This window comes from Dipodomys merriami, unplaced genomic scaffold, assembly GCF_024711535.1.
Source record: "Dipodomys merriami isolate MVZ:Mamm:240054 unplaced genomic scaffold, mDipMer1.0.p SCAF_5, whole genome shotgun sequence".
In the NCBI taxonomy this organism is placed as follows: Eukaryota; Metazoa; Chordata; class Mammalia; order Rodentia; family Heteromyidae; genus Dipodomys; species Dipodomys merriami.
This window is the reverse complement of record NW_027206068.1, coordinates 76,045,433-76,065,699: the sequence shown is the minus strand read 5'-3', so window position 1 is coordinate 76,065,699 and position 20,267 is coordinate 76,045,433. Positions and strand designations below refer to the sequence as shown.

The 20,267-nt window shown below is 38.9% G+C and overlaps 1 protein-coding gene across 11 annotated transcripts in view; it reads left to right on the top strand.

Annotated features, from left to right (window-relative positions):
• Kmt2c (lysine methyltransferase 2C) overlaps positions 1–20,267 on the top strand; it is a 237,609-nt gene that overhangs the window by 134,202 nt on the left and 83,140 nt on the right. For all 11 annotated transcript variants that reach the window (XM_069997142.1, XM_069997141.1, XM_069997133.1 and 8 more), the window contains exons 15-20: positions 8,404–8,523; positions 10,443–10,559; positions 14,007–14,108; positions 14,293–14,397; positions 18,545–18,726; positions 18,977–19,141. In XM_069997142.1, coding sequence (XP_069853243.1) covers positions 8,404–8,523; positions 10,443–10,559; positions 14,007–14,108; positions 14,293–14,397; positions 18,545–18,726; positions 18,977–19,141 — 791 coding nt within the window. The remainder of the gene's footprint in view (positions 1–8,403; positions 8,524–10,442; positions 10,560–14,006; positions 14,109–14,292; positions 14,398–18,544; positions 18,727–18,976; positions 19,142–20,267) is intronic.

Sequence of the window (20,267 nt, the reverse complement as noted above, 5' to 3'; positions counted from 1 at the left end):
TTAGCTTCAGTGGGAAACCAGATTAAATACATGGGACTATTTTTTCCCATTGACTTACATGTTATAAGTGTGTGTGTGTGTGTGTGTGTTTTCTTGGCTCATGTCATCTTCTGTAAGCCACATCCTAATATTTGTTATTGTATCTGCTAAAAGGTGGATTTTCGTGGCAGAGATTGTGATTGAAGCTTTGGTTTATAGCTGTGTGATTGTCAACATCACTAGAACAGCATACTTTGTAGAATGTCCTTAGTTCTTTAGTCTTTACAAATATAATGAATGACATCCAAAGATTAGTAACTTTAGTTTATTAAACCCTGTTTAATAATGGTTAGATCTTTGTTTATCTTAATGGTTTTCTAGTATTATGTGACTATTTTATTTTAGCTTGTAGTCTCTTTTTCATATTTCACAAATTAAACACTTTTTAATTAGAGACAAAACCTGAAGTATTTCATTTGATGTAACAGCTAGTGATCAAACTATTGACTGTTATCTGGAAGTTTAAGTTCTTTGAAAGGGTAAGCTAGTGATGTACATTATAATATAAGCTATATACATATTAAGTTTCTAACGGCCATTTTTAAGAAGTAAAAAAAAAAAAGTGAAATAGATATTAATGTATTTGATTCATCCTAATGGCCAGAAGGTTATTGCAGCATTTACTCAATGTGCAATGAATGAAATGCTCCCCCCACACTCCCGCACCAGTCACCTTAAGTTCTCACAGTCTCACTGTGTTGCCCACGGTGGACTCCTTGAGATCCTCCTGCCTGAGCTTCATGAGTTGTGGAAGTACAGATATGCACTACCACGACTCATTCCCCAAGTTGTTTTTATGTTGTGTGTTTGAGATCTGGCTGTGATTTAGACTTAAAACCCTCTCAGTTTGAACTGACTACAGTAGAAGTGCTCAGAAGCAAAATGTTGACTACATGGATAGTTCCAGGCAAAGAAAGCATTTTAACACACTTGTAAACCTCAGTTTCAGAGACAGAGTATTTGTGAAATTGAAACTTGAACTAAGTCTTTTGGACAAGGATAAGAACGTTGCTACGCTTTCACTATTTTTATCCAGTGGTCTGCTCTGCTCCAGTTGCTCATTTTAAGACAGGTTACTACAGAGCTATTCATTGTAGCCACAAACTGCTTTGCAGGTTTTTGGAAAATGCATATTGTTATCAACATACAGTCCACATACAAAACCCAGTATATACAGGCATAATATGCTTTAAGTGAAGTGTTTTAGTATTTCATGATCTATAAGAGAAAAGGAGGCCTCCCAAATAATGAGCCATACAGGATTACACTTTTAATAACAATTATAAGTAAGCAGTTTCTATATTCAAACTTGACCTTCAGTCTTGTAAATCCAGCTCCCTTAGAAGAAGCACTAGAGCCTTTGTGGGTTAGGTTCTCCCCCCCCCCCCCCCCCCCGGTCTTGGGGCATGAGCTGGGGGTTAGGAACTTTCTCTGAGCTTATTATTTGCTCAAGGTCAGCACTTTTTTTTAATTGGAGGCATAAGTCTCTTCCTGCCTGGGCTAACTTTGAACTGCAATACTCAAATCTCAGCCTCCTGAGCATCTAGGATATACAGGCGTGAGCCACCAGTTTTTAAAGGTTAAAAACAAAACTAAATATATACATCTTACCATCTGAGGAGTCAGTCCTTAATAAATTATTTCACATTCAGATTTTATTTGATGTATAGCTTTTCATTAAAAACAAATACGAATTTTGAAACATTATATAATGTTTTCAGTGATATGCACTTAAATTTCTTTAAAGGAAACTACTGGATGTTTTTTTAATTGTCTGTCTTTAGATGACTAAAAAGTTAGCCTTGCACATTGGAAACACTGTCTTAGGACCCATTAAAGAAGATTTCATTAGTGAGCAGCAAATATGTGTGTGTGTGTGTGTGTGTGTGTGTGTGTGTGTTCATTAGTGAGCAGCAAATATGTGTCTGTGTGTGTGTGTATATGTATGTATGTATATTCCTTATTCTATTTGAAATACAATGCTTCCTTAATAAAACCGTCATTATATAGCCTGGCACTGATGGCTCATACCTGTCATTCTGACTACTCAAAGTTGAGATCTGAGGACTGCTGTTTAATAGCTGTGAGAGTCTTACTTCCAATAAAACACCAAAGAGCTGGAGGTAGAGATATGGCTCAAGTGGTAGAGCACCAACCTTGAGCACAAAGTGTAGTATCCAGGCCCTGGGTTCATGCCCAAAGACTTGAATAATTACACACAAAAAAATCTGATCAATTAAATGTTTTGTACTGTTTGTGACAGTGTGTGGTAAAATTCATTGGTAACATGAGAGACTAATAAATACAGCATGGCTATTTTGATAGTCCAAACCTCTCACTTGGGCAAGTTACTTCCTGAAACTATGCCTTACATATGAAATGAGACCCCAGTAATTTTGTTGGAATTTAATGATAGCACCTGCCATGTAGCAAATGTCTTTTCTTTCATCATGTATTTTCTAAACTTCAAAAGGTTGTGTGATGGGAATGTGTTAAAATAACTGTCTGGTGCTCAGTCATTATCGGTTGCAGAATAATACAAAAATATTCTATATTAATAAATATAAGAAGTTCTGATAATCATGTATTATATATAGTCTTGAAGTGGTGGTCCTAAAATCACATTAACTATTTAGACCAAAATATACTAAGACTTGTACTACACATCTTTAAATACAATGTATAATGTGTTTTCCAAGTTTAAAGCCTTCTAATGGTTGCGAATGTTTTTGAATTAGTAAGATAACTAAATACAGAATGTACAAGGGTGACTGAGAAACTCCTGAGGGTCCACAAGAACTCTAACTTTAGGCTTGGCCTTGTTCTCAACAGGATGGGTGGCAAACTAGGCATATCAGCATCACCTGGGAGTTTGCCAAATAGATTCTCAGGCTTCACCTTAATTTGTGTCAGTTGTTTACTGATATCCCTGTGTAGGCCAGAGTGCAACAGGTGCCCTCTCCAAACCAAGAGGAAGCCACAGATTGTATACACATAAAACTGTCCACGGTGGGCACCGGCAGCTGACTTCTGTCATCCTAGCTACTCGGAGGCCGAGAGCTGAGGATCGTGGTTCAAAGCCAGCCTGGGCGGGAAAGTCTGTGAGACTCTTATCTCCAATGAAGTACCACAAAACTGGAAGTGGCGCTGTGACTCAAATGGTAGAGCTCTTGTCTTGAGCTGAATAGCTGAAGGACAGCGTCCAAGCCCAGAGTTCAAGCCCCACAACTGACCCAAAAAAAAAAAAAAAAAAAAGTCTAGCTCTTTGGAGCTCCAGACGGAAAACCCATGGCAGTCAGACTCTTCTTTTGTCCATATATTTTGTTCATATGTTGTTTCTACAGCCATTTCTGATACCAGTCCATTTGTGTACTGAAATTATTGAAGTCTCAGTTAGGCACATGCAAATTGTCAATTTTTATGAAGTATTTGGTGTGGTAGCTCCAGTGAGCATTTGATGGGATGATGTATTTACTCAAAGACAAATGATCGTCTTGCTTTCCTATTTCTCTTGCTAGTTAACTTTCTCTTTGCCTGACTTCAGTGTTTTTTCTTTTTCTCTAGATTAGAATCCCTGTTCAGTAGCACCCTTGGTTTTGCATTGAAGTTGGGAGAAGGTATACCCAAGCTTGATTTAGGACTTGGTGAGACACCAAAACTTCCCTGGCTCCTCTTGAGACTGACATATTCTCTTGGGCTATAACAGTGCCATTGAGTGCATTTAACAACTAGCAGTAGGATTTGATTTTTATAGAATAGTTTTCCAGAATGTCTTCCACATGCCATGTTTTGTTAGTTTCCCTGAAGTCCTGTAACTTCTGTACAGCTTCCTTAGTTGGCAAATTTACCTTAGAAATAGGCTCCAAAGAGAAAGAAGTTAATGCTAGCCTTGAATGATTTTTGGATGAATTATTTTGGATTTGGTTCGATCTTCCTCAGTATTATTGAAAAATTTCTATAGAATTTGATAGCAAATTAGTTCTGCTTGGTTCTTTTTCAGTCTTTTGATTGCATTTGAAGTCTTTTATTCTTGATACCTTTTTTTTTTTTTTTTTTTGGTTACAAGTAGCAGGACTTGAACGCAGAATCTTACACTCTCACTTATGTTTTTCTTGCTCACAGCTGGTGCTCTATGTCTTGATACCTCCATTCTGGCATTTTGCTGGTTGATTGGATATGCAGTCTTTTTTTTGGGTTCGGTTGTGGGGCCTGAACTCTGGGCCTGGGCACTGTCCCTCAGCTCTTCAGCTCAAGGCTAGCTCTCTACCACTTGAGCCACTATGCCACTTCCGGCTTTTTTCTTTTTGCTTATATGGTGCTGAGGAATCGAACCCAGGGCCTCAGGCTTGCAAGGTAAGCGCTCTACCACTGAGCCACCTTCCCAGCCCCCCCCTTTTTTTTTGTCAGTCATGGGGCTTGAACTCTGGCTTGGGTGCTGTCTTTGAGCTCTTCAGCTCAAGGCTAGTGCTCTACCACTTGAGCCACAGCAACACTTTGGTTTTCTGGTGGCTTATTACAATGAGATAAGAGTGTCACAGACTTTCCCACCCAGGTTGGCTTTGAACAGCGATTGTCAGATCTCAGTCTCCTGAGTAGCTAGGATTATAGGCATGAGCTGGTGCCCGGCTGGATATGCAGTCTTAACGATTTAAGACCCAGGCTAGCTTGGAACCTCTGGAGACACCTGAGTAGCTGGGATTATAGGTGTAAGCTACCAGGTCTGGTATGCTCTTAATATTGTTAAAAGTCTAAGAGTTACCATAGTGACAGTGACAATGCATTGGATAGATTGACAAAAAAAAAAAAAATGTGTGTGTGTGTGTGCCTGGTATTGGTGTTTGAACTCAGGGATAGCTAGGGGATCTACTGCTTGAGCCATGCCACAACTCTTTTATGCTTTAACTTTTAGATAGGGTCTTACATCTCTTCCTTGCTTGACCTGAATTGCAGTTTTCTATTTATACCTTCTATGTAGGAGGATTGGCATGTACCTGGCTTACTGGTTTAAATGAGATCTTGCCAACATTTGCTCATACTGTCCTTGAACTGCAGTCTCTTATCTCTATAGTAGCTGGGATTGTAGAAATAAGCTACCATAGACTGATAATTTTTAAAAACGGGTAAGAAACTCAAGATTCTACACTTAGGATCACTATATTCAATAGCACAATATATCTTGATTTATATATGTATGTACAGAATATACTTAGGAAAGAACAACTATTAAGTAGACTACTGTATGCAATAGAGAACACAGAGGTCTGTCATCAAACCAGACCAGTGGCAAATAGAATAATAAATATAGCAGTGGGGTAAAGCATGCTGCAGAAGTTGCATATTACAGCAGCAGCTAACCTTTTCTGAACAGTTGATGTGCATTCTTTTTGGTCAAAGCTGGGAACCAAAGGATGATTTATAAACTAAACTTTGATAATGACAACTGGATTTCAGTTTAAAGGTCTAAAGAATATATTAGTAATTTCTTTGTCAAAATATCTATACATAATCATAATTTTTCTTCAGTTCTGTAAAATTGCACATAATCTATCTTCTAGTGTCTTATGATAATATACTTATTAAAATTCATAATGTAATTATCCATGATTTTATTATATAAATTCTTCATTGCACTCGAGTAGTTTCCTAATTATCCCTGAAATGGCATCCAAACATTTTCAATTTATAAAGTCCTTCATTTGGTTTATCCACGTTATATGAAATGTAAATGCTTTTTAAAATGAGATATAATTTTGGCATCAAAGCTAACTTTCAAATTATGTTGAATTATGCATCATCACCAGAAAATTCTTCTTTATGAAAAAATTCAATATTATTTTTGTCTTGCAGTATGAATTTTTATGGCATGTTTTGGAAATTGTCTACTTACGTAACATTGTAAGCGAGCTACCAAAATGAATTTGTGATGTCCTCTGGCTAAGGTCCTCAGAGAAAGGCCACTGTCACTATAGAGAAAACTAAAGTTAGATGATCTCTTGCCTCTACTTTCTCTACCACTAAATAAAGCTATTAACCATGAAATAAAACATCCAACAGTGATAGATTGAGAGGATGCTACAGGTCTGAAGGGAGATAGATCACTTCCAGTGTAGAGCAAAGGCCTCCTAACAGATGTACTTAAGGCCTTACCACGAAGGATCCTAAACATCCAGCCACCGTTCAGAATGAGATGGGAGGGAGGGAGGATTCTCACCAGGTCACAAGCCATGGTTGTTGTCCTGAGGTCAACATGGCTTTGGTAGCTGGGCTGGGGTAAAGTCAGGTTAGAGCTTCAACAGTAGGCAGAAAACTTATGATGAACAGTGGAGGTTAAGAGTGTATGTAAGGATGAAGTAGGATTGCTGGGGCTTCATGTGTGTGGCTTGCCTTTATGAATTACAAGTGGTTCCTCCCCACTTTATGAAATACTGTGACTTCACTGACTAATCTGCTAATAGTGAAGTAGTCAATCTCTTATTTCTGGTTAAATTATTTATGGTATTTTTATTTTATGAATGGGATTCTTATTAATGTTATAGAAACTTGATAAGTACTATACATCTTAACTTTTAGTCATTTACTGAAATAACAGAATGTATCACCTAAGTCAAAGTAAGTTTTTATTGTTTGACATTTGTTTTGGTGTTTTTCTTTTAAAATGTTGGCTTCCTAGAATAAACATTTTCTTAATATTCTTTAGCATCAGGTTAGTTCATGTTGCTAAATGTGCTTGTTGGAAATGATATGCCTTGGTTTTATTTTAACGATTTTAATGGAATACTGTTTCCTATGTACATAATGGACACTTCAGGTATCTTAATTTGCAAATTTAGATCAATTTGCCTTAAAATTTCTTCACTTTTCAAGTTTGTCCTTTGGATGTAATTTCCATGAACTATTCATTCCCCTAAATAAAAATAAAGACTACAACTAATGGTCGCCAAAGGAAGAGTAAACACTGAGATTAAAATGGGATTTGTACTTGGTTATAAGCTAACTTTTTTACAGCTTTAAAAAAATTATCATATGTTGGCTGTTCAAGAGGGGTTCATTGTGTTAACTATGCCTGGGGATGTTGGGATGTTGTGTATGAATAAGGACACCAATTCCAAAAGAACTCAGCAAGGCACAATTTACTTTTGCAGAAGGGTACATCCTTAGCAGACAGGCTGCTCCCTTTTTACGCCTGACCCAGCAGACCCGCCCCTCTGCTCAAATTGGCCAATCTTAAATTCACAGTCTGCTCAAGATGGCTTAGTTTGAAGAGCCTAGAATATATTTACATACTTAGTTATAAAGAGACTACACAAAACCTCAGAACATACTCATACCCCCTGCCACTTTGTTGAGCAATCATGAGGAATGTCAGTTCCATTTTGGAGCAGCTAGTTCTGAAGACCATTACTTCCCCAAATCCTTCCTTAGACAAAAGCATTTCCTCTTTCCCTTCTTTATTGTCTTGCTGATATTGTCTTAGCAGAATAATCAACAAGAGCCCAGCCACCAGGCCCAAACAGGAACTTTTCAGAAAAAGAGTTCTCATAAGATGGACAGAAAGGAGGCAATCCATTTTGATAGAAAAGATACTTTCTCACGTTTTCATTCATGCATACAATGTATCCCCATCAGAAGTGCCCCTCTGTTGCCCTTACCCCACCACTTTCTTAGAACAATTTCAAGAGGTTTCACTGTTCTATTTTCACACATGCAAATAAACTACTACTACATTCATCTCCATTCATCCTTTTCATTTGCACTCCCTCCTCCCATTGGTGTGCCCCACACAGAGCCGCTCTTACTTTCCTATCATTTATTTTACTTATTTCTTTTTACTGTGTATTAATTGCATCAAGGGATTTTATCATGGTATTTCAGATGTACATGTTATATTTTGTTCAGAATAACCCTTTCCCCACTACAGTTTTAAAATGTCTGTATTGGTTACCCATGTTTTGATTTTATTTTCTTGGCATAGTAGTTTGGTTGTAACAGTGGAACATAACCTTAACATAAATGTTAAGGTTGTCCCTTTCTCCTTTTTAGTATACTTATATTTATTAGAGGAAGAAAAAAAATCTCCTGTTTCTTTTATTTTTAGAGTACAGTGATTATTTATGCTGTAATTGTAGTTCATGAGTCAGTGTTGATGTCATAGAAGCTTTAATTTTAATACACTTTACTGTAGTGAACCATAAAAATAGTTTGTAACTACAAATATTTAAACATAGTCACTAAGTGATAAAGTTATTTGCCCTATTTCCATACACTTGCATTTGTTTTGGCTATTCTAAAATTCTTTAGTTGCTGGCTTTGACTTTTTATGTTGCTGAGTTTTACACATCTGTTTTCTCACCTGCCACATCCTAGGGGGCCTGGAGTACCCATAATACAGTGAGCCCACCTTCCTGGTCCCCAGACATTTCAGAAGGTCGGGAAATTTTTAAACCCAGGCAGCTTCCTGGCAGTGCCATTTGGAGCATCAAAGTGGTAAATAAAATTGTATTTACATTCATGTGTCATTTCCTTCTGGTTTGTTTTGTCCTGTTAGATGTTGAATTTTATCCTTTCTTTTCTACATCCAGCTTCCAGAGCCACCGTCTTAATCTGAAATTCATAGTGTAAAGAAATGACACCCTTGCATGTAAATATCTGGATAATAACTAAATATCTGAGCATGGGTCAGGCGGTTCAGTAGGACTCATACCATCCTCAGATCTCAGCCTCTTGTGTAACTATAATTACAAGCCTGAGCCCTGAGCTCAGGGCTTGATTCTTTTAATTAAAAACAAATGAACAAAAACCCTTTAAAGCCTGTTGAAAACAAGCTGTCTGGTGCAACCCTAACTGCCTTACTCACAGCTGAGGGACCCGAGGAGGACAAAATGAGAAGACAAGGAGAGAAAATTTGAATTTGGAGGATGACTTGTGTCTATAAAGACCGGAGGGAAAACAGAATTTCCCCTGTCATTTATTCTTGTATTATGTTGTATTCTCACAATATAACCAAACATTTTCTTACCAGAAAAATGTTCCACTGAATAGGGATTTAGTTCAGTGTATCAGACTGATATGTGGCCTCAACTGAAGGTAGGACCTATTTGATTTGTTAGGGAAACAGAACAGAAAGATTTTTTGTGATTTCAAAAATTGTATGTACATATTATATCTACGTGGGTAGATAAATTTTTTCATTAAGTAATATGTAAGTCTAAGTGAAGAAAACACACAAGTCATCGTCAAGAAAAGAAAAAAATCTAAAACAGTTGTATTTTCAGCTTCACATACCACAAAATAGTATACTTTGCCATAGGATTTTTTTTTTTTCTTGTTGGGTTAAAAAGTCAGATAAATCATTCTGATTTCAAGTATTTGCTTTTCAGGTTATTTAAAGCAAGGCCTTTTCCTTGTTATTGTCAATCTTCCTATAATCTTTAGGTGATTTTTTTCCCCTTTAAACACTGTGGTACAAATTAAGCATGTATATTTTGTTAAATAAAAGAAGATGTTCCTTATATATATATATTTTTTGTGCCAGTCCTGAGGCTTGAACTCAGGGCCTGAGCACTGTAGCTCTTTTGCTTGAAGCTAGTTCTCTACTATTTGAGTCATAGCTCCACTTCCAAGTTTTTTTGGTAGTTAACAGGAGATAAGAATCTCACAGACTTTTCTGCTTAGGCTGGCTTTGAACTGCTTTCCTCAGATCTCAGCCTCCTGAGTACCTAGGATTACAAGCCTGTGCCACCAATGACTGGCTGATATTTAATTTTAATGATAAGGAGAATAGTATTTTGTATTAGTACACAAATGATTTTTTTGGAAATTGCAGACGAGTGTTTAAAACCCAGAGACTGGAGCCAGGCTTGCCAGCTTGATGGCCTTGGACAAGTTAATTTAGCCATGTATCCCTCAGTACATTCATTGCTAAAATGAGAATCCATGTTGAGAGTAAAAAGTGCTTATATCAGTAGGCAGTCAGTACTCAGTACGTACCAGCTATTCGTATAATCCCTGAGGGGCCAAGTCACACAATTTCTTCCTTACATTTATGTTACATTGAATGTAATTGATGACACATTGAAATATCTAAATTGGGTTTGGTTGTTTTGACCACGTAAAAGGTAGGACTAGAAAATGGAAGGAAAATGCTGGAATCTGCTTATAGAGAGCATTCACAATGACCGATGCAACATTTAACTCTAAGGTTACAAGCATTTTATATTTTAGATTGTGGTGTACAAATTTTAAACACAAATATAAGCCTGGTCGCTCAATATGTGTTACCTAATAAGAATAAAAGACAAAGTATTTGTGTAACATTTAATAAAATGTTTGTCTTACTGATATTTGCAGTTAAACATTCCTTTGGGCTTTTATAGACTGTTAACGTACCTTTATCCGTTATGTAGGGTCGAGGGTCTGGATTCCCAGGGAAGCGGAGACCTCGCGGAGCTGGGCTGTCGGGACGAGGCGGCAGAGGCAGGTCCAAGCTAAAAAGTGGACTTGGAGCTGTTGTATTACCTGGGGTGAGAATGGCTTCGTGTATATTGGCTGTAATCTTTAAATGCCGATTTATTATGATCTCAATTGTAGCTGTGTGTGTGTGTTTCTCGTAGGTGTGTGTGTGTGTGTTTCTCGTAGGTGTGTGTGTGTGTGTATGCGTGTGTGTGTGTGTGTGTGTGTGTGTGTGAGAACTCGGGGCCTAGGTGCTGTTCCTGAGCCTCTTTGTGCTTATGGCCAGTGCTCCAGCACATAACCCACAGCTCACTTCCATCTTTTTGGTTTATTGGAGATGAGAGTCTCATAGGGACTTTTCTACCCAGGCTGGCTTTGAACTGCAATCCTCAGATCTAGGCCTCCTGCATAGCTAGGACTGCAGGCATGAGCCACCGCACCCGCTGTAGCATGAGCCACCGCACCCGCTGTAGCAAGTTTTGTTTTTTTGGGGCGGGGGGCGCGTCCGGTTTGGGGGCCTGAACTCTGGGCCTGGGCGCTGTCCCTCAGCTCTTCAGCTCAAGGCTAGCACTCTACCACTTGAGCCACAGCACCACTTCTGGCATTTTTCTTTTTGCTTATGTGGTGCTGAGGAATCGAACCCAGGGCCTCATGCATGCAAGGCAAGCGCTCTACCACTGAGCTACCTTCCCAGCCCTTGTTTTTTTGTTGGTCCTGGGCTTGAACTCAGGGCCTGGGTGCTGTCCCTGAGCCTCTTTGTACTCAAAGCTAGTGCTCTACCACATGAGCCACAACACCACTTCTGGCTTTTTCTTAGTTTATTAGAGATAAGAGTTTCATGAACTTTTCTGCTTGGGCTGGCCTTGAACTATGATCCTCAGATCTCAGCCCCCTAAGTAGTTAAGATTACAGGTGTGAGCCACCAGTAAGCACCAGCTATTCTTAAAGACATATAAACAGGCTGTGACGTTTCAAATTTATTGTGTCTTTATATCTGTTAAAAATATTTTTTGCACCTAGGTCTGGTTTCTGTTTTTTTATTTGTAATCTCTTTTCTTTCTTTGATCTTCATCCTGTCTGTCTTTCTTTCTATCCTGATACAAGAGTTTGAACTCAGGGTGCTTGTCTTCTTCTTCTTTTTTTTTTTTTTTTTTTTTTTTGACATGATAAGGCTCTACCATTTGAACCACAGCTTGGCTATCTTTTTATGCCTACCACCCTTCTTCTCCTGAGTGCCAGTACATTTGCTCTTTGACTTAAAGGAAAAATAAAGGTTTGTTACATTCCTGGATCTGTTAGAAACATTTTGTTAGCAGTGATGCATTTTTTATTGTGGTTACTCTGGATGCTTATAGTAAGATTTATAGAAGAGGCTAAATATGTTATAGATGAATATGGATTCTAAAAGTATCAACAGTTTTGAACTATTTATCAAGTACTTGAGGATTGATGTTTGCTGACTGGCACATTCTAAGCCATTCTTGAAATACATATTGAAAAAAATGCATTTGCTAAACATTGTAAGTAAAATTACATTATTTTACATTATCACTGTTTTACTGAGATTTTGTTTATCAAATCTGTCATTTGAAGTTCAAGATAGGTGAAGTTGTTTAATCTTACTGCTGCATCAAGATTCAGGAAACTTGGATTCTGTTCTTTTCTCTTTAAAGCAAATGAATAACCAAGCATAACTGATATGTAATATGAGACTGTATTTCACATATAGAATTTTGTAATGGTGGCATTTATACACCCTAGAGAACAATATGCCATTGAGATAGTAAATGTATTTATCCCAGTGTAGATGGTCTGCAAACCTTCTTGACTTTCTCCCCCATTACCTCCAGGACTTGCCCCAAGGCAATGATAGATCTGATTTCCTTCTCCTTGGATGCTTTTCTTTCAAGGCTTGTGAATAAACAGAGTCCACTCAGGCTATATGCTTTTCTCTCTTTTTTAAAAATTACCTTTAATTTTTCTTTAATAATGATCTGTGGTTTCCAACATACTTTGCAAATGTTTTCTCTGATCTGTCTTTAAATTTTCACATTTTTATGCTTTTGCAAGTGATTGTGTTTTCATTTTCTGCTTGAATCTTGACAATAATCTGTTGTTTATGCTTAACTATCTAGGATAGGCTCTAGTCTTCTTAAGGGAAATGGATCATATTTCATGATTTTGGCATTGACTCCTAGTTCTATATTACAGCATCTAATTAAGAACTTTTCCTAAGGATGAGCCCTTGAAACATTAGTAAGCCAAAAGGTATCTAAGCTGGTTTTGTGAAACATAAACAAGTTCAGAAATGAACACTGTTGATGATGTTTTGCTAATATTGAAATCTTCTTATTCAAAATAATATCCTAAAGTAGTGCTGTCCGAGAGAAATGTCATGCAAACCACATTCCCAATTTGAACCATTGAAAAGTTCTGATGAATCTAAAGTTCTGGTAATTATATACCATTCAGAAAATAATATATACAGAATTAATGTTTATTCTTTCTAATTTGGTACTGTCTTTGAAAACTATTCCACGTATGTTTCTAGTACATCTCAATTTTTGTCTAGCCACAGTGCTATTACTTTGGAGGGAGTGCTGTATTGAGAATTGAACCCAAGGCCACTTGAGCTATGTCTCCAGCCCTTTTTGTTTTTATTTTGTGAGACAAGGTTTTGCCTCCTTTTTCCTGGACTAGTCCTCAACTCTGAATCCTTCTGTTTTTGCCTCACAAACAGATGGGATTGCAGTCATTTACCACCACAGCCAGCTAATTTTTCTTGATTTAGAGTTGCAGGTAATCAAGCATTACTAAAAAAAGGTTTTGAGGGCTGGGAATGTGGCTTGGTGGTAGAGTGCTTGCCTAGCATGCATGAAGCCCTGGGTTTGATTCCTCGATACCACATAAACAGAAAAAAACAGAAATGGTGCTGTGGCTCAAGTGGTGGAATGCTGCCTTGAGCAAAGGAAGCTCAGGGACAGTGCCCAAGCCCTGAGTTCAAGCCCCAGGACTGGCAAAAAAATAGAGAGGTGTATATCCCCCCTCCCCTTTTTTTTTGTCAGTCATGGAGCTTGAACTCTGGGCCTGGATGTTGTCCTAAGCTCTTCAGCTCAAAGTGAACACTCTACCACTTGAACCACAGCACCACTTCTGGTTTTCTGGTGATTAATTGGAGATAAGAGTCTCATGGTTGTTCATGCCTGGGCTGGCTTTGAACCACAGTCCTCAAATCTCAGCCACCTGAGTAAGCGAGGATGACAGGCGTGAGCCACCTGCACCTGGCAGCCACCAGTGCCTGGCTATTTCTTCATCTGTAGGACTTGTAACTCTACAGAGATGTGCCCCTGAATTAAGAAAGTCTCCTCATCTAGTTTTATGGTAGTATCTTGGCTTTAATGAAGAATTGTTAGTCTGGATCCTGGCAAAAAATATATCTTAGATAGGAATTTTCAGATGCTTTCAGGTCAAGTGTAGTGTAAAGTCTGTAGCTTCATATTTCGTTGTTTTTTTGGTAGGTGTCTGCTGCAGATATTTCCTTGAATAAGGATGAAGAAGAAAACTCTATGCACAATACAGTGGTGTTGTTTTCTAGCAGTGACAAGTTCACTCTGCATCAGGTTGGAATTTAATCCTGCTTCTTAAGTTCCTCTTCACCCACTCTTTTACTTTATACTGTGTATACGAATACCATCTAATTTGGCTATAGTATGAGGTTAATTAAAAAAGTATTTTGAAAATAAAATGTGTATATTCCTAGCTTCATTGCCAGTTTAAAATTATTTTTTGTGTTCTTAATTCCAGGATATGTGTGTGGTTTGTGGCAGTTTTGGCCAAGGAGCAGAAGGGAGATTACTTGCTTGTTCTCAGTGTGGTCAGTGTTACCATCCATACTGTGTCAGCATCAAGGTAATCATGCTTAAGTTAAATGAGTTAATTTTAGGTATTTGTGATGGCTATTATATATAGTCAATAATTTTGATCATAAATACTATTTTTAAGAGTTTATTGTCACTAGGCACTGGTGGCTCATGCTCATAATACAGGCTCCTCAGAAGGCTGAGATCAGAGAATCATAATTCAAAGCTAGCCCAGACAGGGAAGGCTGTGAGACTCTTATCTCTAATTAACCACCAGAAAACTGAAAGTGGCGCCTGTGGCTCAAGTGGTAGAGCACTAACTTTGAGCAAAAAAGCTCAAGGACAGTGCCTAGGCCCAGAGTTCAAGTCCCACAACCACCACCACCACCATCCCCCCCCCAAAAAAGGAAAAAAAGTTTATTACCTTAGTAAATTTTCTCTTAGAAACTGTGGCCTTAACTTACAGTGATTAATGTGCCATTGTCTTGAAAAATTAAAGCTTGAAAATGCATGCATTTTAGTTTATAAAAGAATTTATCCCATTAGCATTTGCTAAAGCATTGTTTAATTAGTTTTTTGTCTGTTGATTATGAAAGTTCAGAATGAATACTTAGTCAAAATTAATTTGCTGGTTCTGGTTTCTCAGCCCTTTTTTACTTTATTTTATTTTACTTATTCTCATAGCTGAAAGAAATAAGACAAATGCCAAATTTAAGACACTTGAATTATGTAACTGACAACCTAAAATACTCAAATATTTTAGGTTAGACACTCCATGGGGAACCTTTCATTGGTAATCATGCAGTTGGTTTTAAAGTTATTTAAATATTGGTGTATCTCATTCAGCTGGTTCAGCATGGAACTCAGGTTCTTAATTTCTTTGTTAAAATCTCAGTTTTAGTAAGACCTAATTATATTTGAATAAAATAAAAAAATGATTACTTGAAGTCAAGATAAAGGTACAGCTGTAGGACAGCCCTTCTGGACCCTGGGTGGTGTAAGCACAAGCTTTAGCTTCTGTGTCATAAGTCATCCTGAATTTGCAGTTGCAGTTCACCTCTTTCTCCTGCCATTCAATATTATCATGCTATATGATTACTTACCCACACTGTAAGTACGGGAAACCACCTACCCTGTGTAATTCTTTTGTAGATTAGCAGAGGGTTTTGTGAACTTAGAAATCAAAATGAAGGGGCTGGGAAAGTGGCTCCGTGGTAGAGTGCTTGCCTTGCATGCATGAGGCCCTGGGTTCGATTCCTCAGCACCACCTAAGCAGAAAAAAAAAGCCGGAAGTGGCGCTGTGGCTCAAGTGGTAGAGCACTAGCCTTGAGCTGAAGAGCTGAGGAACAGTACCCTGGTCCAGAGTTCAGGCTCACAACCGGACCCCAAAAAAAAAAGAAATCAAAATGAAAACCTGTACTTTGTCCAAGACAGAAGACTTGTTTTTGGCAGTACTGATATTTGAACTCTGACTATGTTTGCTAGACAAGCAGACCTATATGATAGAATATAACATAGGGCTAGGAAGGTGGCTTTAGTGGTAGAGTACTTGCCTAGCATGCATGAAGCCCTGGGTTCCATTCCTCAGTACATAAAAAAAGCTGAAAGTGGCACTCTGGCCTTGAGCAAAAGAAGCCCAGGGACAGCACCCAGGCCCTGAGTTCAAGCCCCAGGACTGGCCAAAAAAATAAAAAATATATATGTATATTATATATACATATACACATATAACATATACCTGGCACAACTCTAAACATGGTAGGAATTAGTTGATGGCACAGTCCTGTAACCTAGGGTAAAAAAGGAATCTCAAAAGGGAGAAAATCATTTGAAATATTAAAGTGCTTTGTTTGGTAAAATAATGCCAACATTAGCATGTCAGGTAGGTTTCGGAGTCAGGTCTTAGCTGGCTGGAGCAGTAGAAACCAGACAGCAGTGTCATGGAGAGTGAAATAAACTGATCAGCTGAGAGTTTGGCCATATAGAACTATGGATGGGTTTCTGTGAAATTAGAAAGCTGAATAGGAATAAAAATTGTGTGTGTGTGTGTGTGTGTGTGTATGCACATGTGCGTGTGCATGTGCCTTCTACTACAACTATGGTAGCTCTGCTGGTTGTTTTCTTAATCTCATGCCCTTTTTTTTCTTCTTTTGATGCACACCTTCATTCTATTGCATGCATCTCTGGGTGACTTCTTTGTTACTATCATTGCTATTATTATTGTTATTACTCTGTAGTTGTACAAATAGGTTACAGTTCTATAAATTAGGTTATGAGTATAGTGCTTATTGAGCAGTGTCTAGGTGACTTTTTTAGGAGTTTGTATCTGAGTAGTATTCTATTTCCTTATAGAGTGCCTGTTCAGCTAGGTTAAGTAGTAGGCTTCAAAAATATTTTCCTTTATAATTTGGAAACTGTTTCTTCTAGTCGCTTATTGGGAATTTTTTTTTTGGGGGGGGGGATCCGGTCGTGGGGCCTGAACTCTGGGCCTGGGCGCTGTCCCTCAGCTCTTCAGCTCAAGGCTAGCACTGTACCACTTGAGCCACAGCGCCACTTCCAGCTTTTTTCTTTTTGCTTATGTGGTGCTGAGGAATTGAACCCAGGGCCTCATGCGTGCAAGGCAAGCGCTCTACCACTGAGCCACCTTTCTAGCCCTTATTGGGAAATTTGATGACATTTGGCAGATAGCTGTTTCTTTGAGTTTAACCCTTTTCTTTTTTCTTTTTTTTTGGGGGGGGGGTGTCCAGTCGTGGGGTCTGAACTCTGGGCCTGGGTGCTGTCCCTGAGCTCTTCAGCTCAAGGCTAACGCTCTATCACTTGAGCCATAGTGCCACTTCCAGCTTTTTTCTTTTTGCTTATATAGTGCTGAGGAATCGAACCCAGGGCCTCATGCATGCAAAGCAAGCACTCTACCACTGAGCCAACTTCCCAGCCCACCCTTTTATTTTTTCTTTATAGCATTCAACTTTCTTATTCCTTAAGACAGGAATCTGTTGTACACCTTAGTTGTTTTGTATTTCATTGTGACATAGACACTTAGTCTTTGAGACTTTAAGAAACTGCTTCAATGGCAGGCACTGGTGGCTCACACCTGTAATCCTAGCTACTCAGGAGGCTGAGATCTGAGGATCGTGGTTCAAAGCCAGCCCGGGCAGGAGAGACCGTGAGACTCCTATCTCCAATAAACCACCAGAAAACCGGAAGTGGCGCTGTAGCTCAAGTGGTAGAGCGCTTGTCTTGAGCTGAAGAGCTGAGGGACAGCGCCCAGGCCCAGAGTTCAAGCCCCACGACCGACCAAAAAAAAAAAAAAAAAGAAATTGCTTCACATTTTAAATTTTGTTTGTGTTTCCTTGGATTCAATAGGAATATAGAGATTGTCTTCTATACATACCCTTGAGGTAAAAGACAAGAAATAGATGAGTGAAGATGTGCATTAGAAGTTGCAGCTTGATGGTCTAAACACTTGCAGGACCAATGTCCCTGAGAGCCAATTCTTACCAGTATTTTTCAAAAATATTTTTCCTTAGTTTTTGTATTGATTTTAACAGATAGGTCTCTAAGGTACACAAATTTCAAAAGCATGGAGTTCATGGAAATGTCCCAGGTGGATTTTTTTGGGGGTAGTGCCAGTCCTGGGCCATGAGCTCAGGGTGCTGCCTGGGTGCTGTCCTTGAGCTATTTTGCTCAAGGCTAACACCTAACTACTTGAGCCACAGCACCACTTCTGGCTTTTTGGTGGCCAACTGGTGATAAGTCTTAAGGACATTCCTGCACCAGCAGGCTTCAAACTGCAATCTTCAGATCTCAGCCTCCTGAGTAGTTAGAGCCGTAGATGGAGATTTTGCTGATATAATTTCAAAATCTGTATCAATAGAAGTGCAGCAGCTTACTTGATTTCTTGGAAGTCCAGTTACTGTACCTAGATAAGAAGTGGAATTAAATTTGTATGCCTAAGCAGTTAGTTGATTTAAAATAGCACTACTGTCTTTGCCACTCTGGGTTATATCGCTGATCAGGTAGACTCCTAAAAATACATGAGCATCCTCTACTCACTACTGGGTCATCATAGTTAGTTGCTTTCCTCCTTTCTGCTCTTTGGTACATAAGAGCCTTTTAAATTTACATAATACACTCAATTATGCAAGCTGAGGCCTGCGTTAATTATGAATTACATGGATTGGTGGTTTCCTTTACAGATCACTAAAGTGGTTCTTAGCAAAGGTTGGAGGTGTCTGGAGTGCACAGTGTGTGAGGCCTGTGGGAAGGCCACCGACCCCGGAAGACTCCTCCTGTGCGATGACTGTGACATAAGCTACCACACCTACTGCCTCGACCCTCCTCTGCAGACGGTTCCCAAAGGAGGCTGGAAGTGCAAATGGTACGCCTGGGTGTATGCTGCCTTGTTGTGCTGTCACCGGCAGAACGTTCTCATAGCATCCTAGTTTTCAAAATGAGCCATTTTGTGTTTCATCACACAATACACATTTGCTGGGATAGATGATACCAATAAGAGAAATCTTCTCAATTGCCTTAAATGATTGCTTTCTAACTCTGCTTACATGTGGCTTCCTTAGTCATACTAGCTAAGAAAAATACAACGGAGACTTTTGGGGGGCTTTGGCTTGCAGGTGTGTTTGGTGCAGGCACTGTGGAGCGACGTCCGCGGGCCTGAGGTGCGAATGGCAGAACAACTACACCCAGTGTGCACCGTGCACCAGCCTGTCTTCCTGCCCGGTCTGCTGCCGAAACTACAGAGAAGAAGATCTCATTCTGCAGTGCAGGCAGTGTGATAGGTAGTGTATCTTTTTTTCCTTTTCTATTTTTTGTGTACTTTTTTTTTAATGTAATGAAAGGAACTCAGAAAATAACTTGCTTTCTAGGTACGTAGTCAGCTAGAAACTTACAGATAAAATTTAAAATGCCCAATTCCAGATAAAAGATTTTTAATTGGGACTTTTTTGGGGGGGAGGGGGGATCCAGTTGTGGGGCCTGAACTCTGGGCCTGGGCGCTGTCCCTCAGCTCTTCAGCTCAATGCTAGCACTGTACCACTTGAGCCACAGCGCCACTTCCAGCTTTTTTCTTTTTGCTTATGTGGTGCTGAGGAATCGAACCCAGGACCTCAGGCATGCAAGGCAAGCGCTCTATCACTGAGCCACCTTCCCAGCCCCTTAATTGGGACTTTTTGAGGGCTTATGAATCCCTTGAAATTAGATGTAGAGATACTGTTGTCATTTGTGCATTTTTCTTTTTGAGTGTTTCTGAATTTTCCTGAATTTAGAAGTTTTATATTCTAAAAGTGGTTTCACCCATTCTGTTTTTTTCAGCCACTTTTCTTTTTTCTTAAAGCCCTAGACACCAGGTTCCTAGGTATTAGATATTGCCTCTAGTCTATCTAAGTAGTATTGTGTGTGCAGTTTTAGCATTCAGACTGATTTCTTTGGTTTTATTTGTTATTGTGCTGTCCTAGTAGTTAAACACTGTATACATAATAGCATTAATAATGATATATTATCAATCAAATAGTAGCCAGTAGCCTTAGGACTCTTCCTTCACATTCTGTTTCCCAATTGCCACTCAGCATTGTTTTATACTAGTTATATCTGCTTTTAAAATTTAATACATCATGTGGAACACATTCATGTTATGTCATTGCAGTCTTCTGAATTCTTCCTTCTTGTTCTGACAACTGCAGTGCTGCCTGTGATACATTTGGTTTTGGATCACTAAATAGTTATCCTATTTTTTAAAAAAATATTTTGATACCAGTCCAGGAGCCTGAAGCCAGAGCCTGAATGGTGTCCCTGATCTTTTTTTTTTCTTCTTATTCTACCACTTGAGCCACAGCTCTACTTCTAGCTATTTGGTGTTTGTTTGGAGAAAAGAGTCTCAGGGACTTACTCCCTGAGCTATCCTCAGAT